Below are 8,735 nucleotides of genomic sequence, written 5' to 3'. Positions count from 1 at the left end.
TCTTTTGCTGCATGGGGTACATGTCCACAGGTTCTGGGGAGGCAAGATTCTGACTACCCTGTATCTGTTAAGGAGCATCTCAGGTCCTCCGTTCTTGCTTAACTGATTGTCTTAACTCAAGATTAACTTCACTTATAATGATGATACCTCAGAGACCAGAGGCATGAGCATTTTGTAGAAAGAATTTCCTCTTTTGGATGTTCCTGAGAATACAAATTACTATCCAGCGATTTCTTGTGAGCTAGGAATCAGACAAAAGGAAGTAGGATGATTCTGTGAAGACCTGAGGAAAGATCCCTGTGCTCAAAGGAAGCTTCTCCAGAGGCTGGGAGTTCATTTCCTTTTTTTTTTTTTTTTTTTTTTTTATAAATACTAATCTTTTTTATTTAAAAAAAAAAATCCCAAAAAACTGGATTAGTCTTTTCCTTCCTCTCCATTGGAATCTTCTGCCAAGAATCAGACCTCTTTAAACCTCCTGTCAACTTGATGTTTTCTCATCTCTAATTAACCCTCTATCAAGCTGATAAAGCAGGCAGGGAGAACTCTAATCAGGTCCTCTCACCATCTGGTCCCAAAACTTATAGCTTCATAGTCACCATTCCTAAATTCTCCTACTTCCTACATCTTTGTGTCATTGTACATGGTTCCCAATATTTGAATCTCCTCCACCAACTTAAAGTTCAATCTGTTGAGTTCACCTATGAATCATCCCTCAGTCTTCTGTGTTACTCATGATAATGGGCAAATTTCCTTCCAACTAGTCAGAAAGGTACCAAGGAGCATTCTTTGAACTTCCTCAGAATCTTTCATGGCTAGACAATACTTCAGTCTTTCATTTGCCCTTTTAATTATTAAAGTGACTCCTCAAAATACAGACAAAACTGTAAACATTTCACCAAAAGTCTAAATGTAGAAGTACCGTGATCAGAAACTTTCACAGTCTCCAAAGACTTTTTTCTTTCTTTTTTAAAAAACAGACATTAAGGGGCTAGAGGTGTAACTCAGTGGCAGAGAGTGCTTGCCTAGCATGTGCAAGGCCCTGAGTTCAATCCCCAATGCCAAAAAATTTAAAAAGTGACACCAAGCCGGATGTGGTGGAGCACACCTGTAATCCCAGCACCTCAGGAGGCTGAGGCAGGAGGATCTTGAGTTCAAAGTCAGCCTCAGTAACTAAGGATTTAAGCAACTTGGTGAGACCCTATCTCTGAATAAAATATAAAAAGTGACATCCAGTCAGTCTTGGTGGCACACACCTACAAACCCGGTAACTTGGAGATAAGACAGGAGGATCACAAGTTCAAGGCCAGCCTCAGCAATTTAGCAAGACCCTGTCTTTGTACATTTTAAAAGGACTGGTCCAGTTGTGTTTCCTCTAGTTTTAATTGCTCCTCTTCATTATAGTACCAACAGAAGTATCATTATGTGAATTGTCTAAAATGTCTTTGTTAATCCATTGACTACTCCTCTTGATCCTCACCCATACAAACCTCTTCAACTGTGTGTTCCCTGGGTGTGTTCAGTAGCATGTCATTTCCTAGGGACTGACTATTACTCAGTAGCTTTGCCTGCCTTCTTTCCAAGGCCAGTTGTTTATTTCTCTCAATTCTTTGTTGTTGCTCTTCTGTTAGGTTTCTACTTGACTCAGAAGCAAACTTCTCACTCTCAGATGAGTCTGTCAAAAAGGGATCTAATTCCACAGCAGTTGGATCAAGGCCATTGCTTTCCCCTACTTCATCATTATTGCTAACAAAATCTTCATGTAAAACAGGGAGATCAAGTCGAATTCGTTTTAAACAGGTCTGCACTTCTTTTTTATTTCCCAGGTATTCAACTCTGTCAATAAAATCCTCAAATTGCAGTTTGGGGAATAGCCTATGTGCCCAGTGCTCCATGTGTCTGATTAGTGTCTTCAAGTCTTCAGCCTGGCACATAAAAATAAAAATGCTAAATAGAAGACTCATTCTCACAACTGGCCTCGTCAGCAGATTTTAGAACTCATAACCTTTCCCTTTAAATTTTGTCTTATCAAACACATGCCTTAAGGGAGGAAGCCCTCTCTCTGAAATTAATCTCTGAGCATCCAATTTGGGAATATTCCTTTTAACTGTTCTCTTTGGAGGTACAGGAATGGGTGCTCTGGTCCCTGACTCTTCCTCAGGTTCAGCTCCTTCACCATCCCTCTCTGGAGATGCTGGAGGTGGGAAAGGAGGAAAAGTTTCATCTTCTACATGATCATAATCTGGCAGGGCAACAAAGCCATTCTCTTGTGGTTCTAACATCTTTTTCTCTCACGCCACCTGCTGCCTCAGCGCGCTCAGCGCCACGGAAGTCCTTCATTTCCTTTAGATAGAGCAGGAATTGGCAAACTATAGCTTGCCACCTGTTTTTATAAATAAAGTTTTATTGAGACACAGGCACGTCTATTTGTTCACGTACTGTTGTGACTGCTATAGCGTACTACACTGTAGAGCTGAGTAGCTGTGACACACGACCTGAAAATCTATTTAGTAGAGAGTATGTTTTCCAATCCCTGAGACAGAGAATTACTGAGCAGAGAGTCTCAAGTTTTAGTGTGTGTCAGAATCCCCAGGGAGGCTTGTTAGACTCAGTAAGTCTGCAGTGGGTCTAATGATGTGCCTTTCCATCCAGGTGCTGAGAACCTCCTCTTGAACTGCTCAGCCACAACTCCATGAAGGCAAGGACCCCTCCTGACTGACTGCCATGCACAGCATCCAACATAGTAGCTGCAACATCTTTGGCACTAAGTGTGCATAATGGTAGCTACTGGAGTAACGGGGCCTATCGTTTTTCTATTAGAGCTACACACACACACGATGCAGATGACACCCCCAGGGACGTCCACGTCCCAATCTTAGAACCTGTGGATGTGTGACCTCACCTGGAAAAAGATCTTCCGTTCTGCAGATGTGATTAAGATGGAGATCTTGAGATGGCGAGATCACTCTGGAACATCCAGGTGGGCCTAGTCTCATGACGGAGTCCTTGAAAGTGAATGACAGGGTCATGCTGCAGTGAAGGAGGTGCCCTAAGAGAAGATGGGGTGAAGAGGGGAGGAAGGCAACCTGTCCCACTGACCCAAGACCCAAGTGACAACATCTGCGGCCTCCGACCACTACGACACCTCTAGCCAGAGGCCACCCAGGAAATGGAGACCTCAGCTCTTCACCTGACCCTGGAATCTGGTTTTTCCCCAGAGCTGAGGCAGCTGCTGACACCTTGGTTTTTGCCCAGGAATGCCTTGTGGATCTCCTGACCTCCAGGACTCTGAGATAATGAATTGGTGTTGTCTTAAGCCACTAGGATTGTGGTCGTTTGTTACCACAGCAAAAGAAAACAAATGCAGTCTGCTTTATTTCTATTTTGTTTTGGATATGAGGTGTTCCCCTCCTCAAACCCATGCTGGACAATGCAGGAATGTCCAGAGGTGAAGTGAGTGGATTATGAGAGCTGGGATCTAATTTGCTGAATTCATAATTTGAATGGACTCCTGGGTGGTAAAAGGCAGGTGGGTCATAACTGGAGGAAGGAGGTCACTGGGGGTGTGCCCTTGGGATTATATCTTGTCCTGGCTCCTCGCTCTCGCTGTTTCCTGGCTGCCATGGGCAGAGGAGCACTCCTGTGCCATGCCCTTCCACCATGATGTTCTGCCATTACCTCAGGCCCAGAGCAATGTAGTGGGCAGACCACGGACCCAGACCTCTGAAACTGAGCCAAATGAACTTCTCCTCCTTGACGTTGTTCTTGTCAGGTATTTTGGTCACAGCAATGAAAACCTGATGAACAGTCTCTTCTTTGCTATTTTTGCTATAACAGGATGGCATAGAGGATCCTACGTTGCTTCTTCCCCGTCCTGGGTCTGGGTCAGATGTCACTGACTGGTTTTGATGTTTTCAATGACATTGTCCTATTTTGAATTCCCAGTGCTTATTTTCTGAACTAAGCTTGATATTTGTTTGGTGCCCACCTATCCTCACTTGAAATGAGTGGCAAGCGAGCAGGGCTCCTGCCTGCTCATTCACAGCTGTGTCTGCCACAGTGCGTAAATATGAGGAGGGCTTGGGAGAGTCGTGACAGGGCAGACTGAAGGCAGGTGGCCTCGGAGCCTCCAACCCAACACTCCAGCCACCCCTGTGCTATGATGGAGGGGATTCTCCCGCCATCCTCACACAGCTGTTAAGAACCAGCGTCTCCTGTCTGCCAACACCTTCTTAAACGCTTTGCATAATTAGCTCATTTTGTTCTTGACAGTTCTCTTTAGTAGGTGCCAACACCCCTTCACTTTATAGGTGAGGAAGACCCAGAGAGGCTCAGTGTCCTTTCCAAGGTCACAGCGGGGTTGGTCAGGCCGCTGAGCGCTGACCTGCTTTTCCTCCTTGGATCTTCACAGGGGGGCGACTAGGGCTGGGTGAGCAGGGCCTGGGGAGACCTGCCGCCGCCCTGGCCTGCTCCACAGGCACGATAGCGCAGCACTTTTAAAAAGAATCGTTTGCACTTTACAGCAGAGGGTGGTGAGAGGGGTGCAGAGTCCCGTGGGGATCTGGGCAGGGCAGCCAGGCTCGCCTTCACCCAGGAGCCCATGTGGGCCAGAAGCGCCTCGCTCAGCCGCTACCACCATTTTCCTCCTCAGGCACTTCCTGTTCCTTTCTGCAAAAGCAGCCTTGTCTAGAATTTGCTTGTGAGACTGTAACTGAACCACGATTGTCCTTCCCTAAGTGACTTTGAAGGAGTGGAAGAGGAGGGGAGCTGCTCTCGTGAGCAGGCAGCCTCTCGCTTCTCCACCAGAGGGGCAGGCTGGGAAGGGAGGGCTCTCTGGCAGGCTCCCTGGCTCTGCCTGCTGCAGGGGGGTGGCACCGCAGGCCAACACCCGCCGTCTGCACCCTCTCCTCACTTCTCCAGGTGGAGGCTGAGGTGGGATAAGAGACCAGACCGTATGGCGGCTCCTTGTTCCCACGAGGCAGGCTCTTGCGATCTCCGAGAAACGACCTTCAGCAGTCCAGGTTCTCCCCAGTGCCAACCGAGTCTCTTCAGAAATGTCGCCATGCCACGCCTCCTGGTGCCAGGCTCAGGCTGAGAGCTGGAGCTCCCGGTGCCAGTGGCGAGCGGGGGTCTCACCTGCAAGCTGGATGTAGGGTGGAGAAGGCTCCGGGAGATGCGGGAGACTGGTCCAGAAGCTCCCAGGGCTCAGCTCCAGGAGACACTGCCAGACTGGGAAACACGCCTTGGCAAGTGCTGGTGTCCTGTGTCAGTCAGATTTTCATCACTGTGACAAATGCCTGAGAAAATCAGAGGTGGAAAGGTTTATTCTGGCCCATGGTTTCCGAAGCCTCAGTCATGGTTGGCTGACCCCATTACAGAACATCATGGTGGAAGCACAAGGTGGAGGCAAGCTGCTCCGCTCCTGACAGCTGGGACGCAGAAAGGGAGAGAAAGGCCTGGGGACAAGATGTGATTCCAGAGGGCCCACCTCCAAGGACCCGTGCCCTTCAACTAGGCCCCACTACCACAGCTTCCCCCTGCCCCCAGGGGTCCACTCGGCTGTCATGGATTAATCCACTGAGGAGGTCAGAGCCCCTGTGGTCCGTAACCTCCCAGAGCCCCACCCCTGAACTTCCTGCTTGAGACCGGGGGAACAGTTCATATCCAAACCATGGCATCTCCCACTGTAAGGAAACCCTTGCTGAAAATGGTGTCCACCCTCGGGGAGCGAGGCTGCTTGGTGCTGTGGTGCAGTCTTCTTCGCCGGCTTTCTACACCCCTGTTCTGCCAGGGCTGGGGAGAGAACAACGGCCCCATGTTCCCATTCCCTCCTCTTCCGAGAGCTGGGGTTCCCCACACGGAGCCTTGGCGGGTGGGTTCTCCAGGACGCAGGTTGTTAGGCTGGAAGTTTATTTGGCTGAAGTTTGTGGATCGACACCCGTTGGGCAGGGAGGACAGCAGGTGGACAGGGGCAGCTGAACACCAGCATCCTCAGCCAGTTCTGCAGCAGCCTGGGGGGACTGGGAGGTCTGCAGAGTTGTGGTTACCGAGGGCAAGGGTGCCTGCCCCCACATGGAGCAGCCTCACACCTGGGACTCTCCCACAACCCCGCAGAGCCTAGGCAGGACAATCTCTCTTCAGCTGAAGGCAAGGTGAGCCTCCCAGAGGGACCCAGATGATTGCTGTTGGCACCAGCTCTCCCAGCCGCTGGGGGAAAGAGCACCTCAGCTCTGGTCAACACACCGAGACATCCACCACAGCCTTGTCTTGGCATCCTAAATGATAGGAGGGTATGAGGTTGTTCCTTGATGTACTTCCTTCCATCAAGTCTGTGGACGGGCCCCACCCAAATTCTGAAGTCAGATACAAAGAGCAAATTATAAAGAGGTAGCACTGCTCTTCCAACAGCCCAGTGAGAAGCTTGTGCCAGGAGGGGCCCTGGGAATGGAAGCCAAATGAAGCAGGAGGAAGCCTGTGTCTCATCCATCTCATGAACACTCAGGTTTAACCTACTGGGTGTTGCGCAGGGCAGGGGTCTCCATCACCATTTAGACAAGTTCTCTGTGGAACATTACAGAATGAGTGTAGCTGAGTTTGCAGATGTTAAATATATGCATGATGTGACTCTAACAAAATACCAGTCCTTTCTTTTTAAACATCATCCTGCCAGGACTTTCTTTGTTGTAGAATAAGAATCCTTGTGTGCTCTGTTCCTGAGAAACCAAGACCTGGTGTACTCGTGGGAAGAGATGGGTGCGTAATAAATATGACAGGGCCAGGCAAGTGCTGTACAAAAGTAAGTGTCATGGTCAGCTTCAGGGAACAAGTGTTGATGATTTGATCTGGTTCCTTCTTGCAGCTTTGGCTTGATTGATTTTGCTCTGTGGGAAGATTTTGTAAACAGTAGGCATAGCCGCAAGTTTTCTATTGACTAAGGTATCAAAATTATAATCTTAGTGTCCTTCAGAGTCTTACAGAGTTGACCATGAAGGTTTTCTCATTTTGCTGAATTCATAATTTAAAGGAACACTGGTTGACAAAAATAGATACCAATGTCACATAATGTGGAATGAGAGGCAGACAATCAAGTGCTCCAGGGACAGCTGGCCCAGCTAACCTTCCTCCTAGAATCACAGTGAGGAAATAGCTCTCGGAAATAGCTCTAGTAACCAATCTGAACCATGGTTACTAGTGCTCTCCTTGCTAGCAACAGCTTTTTCTTTTCCTTTTTTTTCTTGGTACTGGGGATTGAACGCAAGGTTGCTGAGCTGCATCCCCAGCCCATTTTATGCTTTTATTTAGAGACAGGGTCTCTGAGTTACTTAGGGCTTTGCTAAATTGCTGAGGCTGGCTTTGAACTCACAATCCTTCTGCTTCAGCCTCCTGAGCCACTGGGATTATAGGCATGCACCAAGGGTCCAGTTTATTTTCTTTTTCTTTTTCTTTTTTGTTTTTAAAGCCAAAACTTTTATGGAAAATATTCCCTTTAAAGAAAAAAATGTGGGCTCTTGGTTGGTAAATAGTAGTCTCGATTTCGCCTGGAATGTGCCTACACTTTTTGGGGAATTCAGATGTCCCTGGTGGGCAGTCCTTCAGTGGGGGCTGTGAGGAAGTGCTGACTTAGTGGTCAGGCCAGTGCCCTCCTCCTGGGCACTGAGAAGGACGTGTGACTGAATGTGTCCTTGCTTGCTGTCCAGTTCTCGGCGGTGCTGTGCATCACACCTGCAGAGCCTGCTCTGCGCTCTCTGGTCCTCGGGTGCTCCTACACTCATCTGCATGAGTCAGCTTTGCCCCTGGGGAAGGCAGTGGGCTGCTTTGCCAGGCGGTGCGCTGGACACCGAGTTGCTGCCAAGGACTCAAATGCTCAAACGCTCATGGGAACGTGTGAACGCGACGGCATGGCGGGAGCTTCTCGGCAGGTCTGGGCTGGGACTGGCTCCTGAGAGCTCCTTCCCCGCTCATCGATGGAAGCGAATCTGGTACCAGCGCCAGCACGGCTTTCCTATTTCAGATCAGGCCGGTTCACGGAAGGAGCCACCCGACGGCGGAAAGAGGCGGGCGACTCCGCAGTGCCCACTGGGACCAAGCGCTAAACGCTGTCCTTCCACTTGTGTTCCTCAAGGGGTGAGGTCCCTTCTGGGAGCCGCCTGCAAGCCGAAACACGGGATCCCTCAAAGCATGTGCTTCGGCTCTGAGTCACAGCGCAGGCCGCTGGCGGCCACTGTACTGTCACCTGCTAAGTCCCCTCTGCTTCCGCTGCACCTTGGGCTATGCACACTCCTCCTTGGGTCCCCAAGTTGTTCAAATACTCACGTGTACATCCACATATTTACCTTTCCCTTTGCCGTGTGAGGACTTGGGGAGAAGGTGGCTGCCTGGAAGCCGGGCAAGGAGCTCGCACCTGGACCAAGCACACTGACACCCTCATCTCAGACTTCCTGCCTCCAGACAGAGAAGAAGAATTGATGTCGTTGGAGCCATTCAGGCTGATTAACATGGCCCCTCACTGACTGGAGATGGAATGACAGACAGCGTCACTGGGACATCCCCTGTTGGTTCTCTGATCTCCTGGGTCATTGTGAGATAATAATTGTCACAGAACGTGATGCGCCACGCGTCCTTGATGCTGGATCAGTAGACTCTGGGCCAGGGTGCATGGATCTAAACTCCTGCAACCAGGTGTCTCCCAGCTGTGTGTCTTGGAGCAAGTGACTTCACTTAGCTGAGTCCCGGGTATT

The 8,735-nt window shown here is 49.5% G+C and overlaps 1 protein-coding gene across 1 annotated transcript; it reads right to left on the bottom strand.

Moving 5' to 3' along the window:
• Positions 1-1,392: 1,392 nt before the first annotated feature.
• Positions 1,393-1,976, bottom strand: LOC306652945 (TIMELESS-interacting protein-like). The gene has a single exon (XM_079125603.1). It carries the CDS (start codon positions 1,959-1,961, stop codon positions 1,458-1,460), a length of 504 nt encoding a protein of 167 aa, XP_078981729.1. The 5' UTR covers positions 1,962-1,976; the 3' UTR covers positions 1,393-1,457.
• Between the last annotated feature and the right edge of the window lie 6,759 nt (positions 1,977-8,735).

This window comes from Sciurus vulgaris, assembly GCF_902686455.1.
Source record: "Sciurus vulgaris genome assembly, chromosome: 2".
Classification (NCBI taxonomy): Eukaryota; Metazoa; Chordata; class Mammalia; order Rodentia; family Sciuridae; genus Sciurus; species Sciurus vulgaris.
Note: the sequence above shows the minus strand (reverse complement) of the source record. Positions and strands in the feature narration are given on the sequence as shown.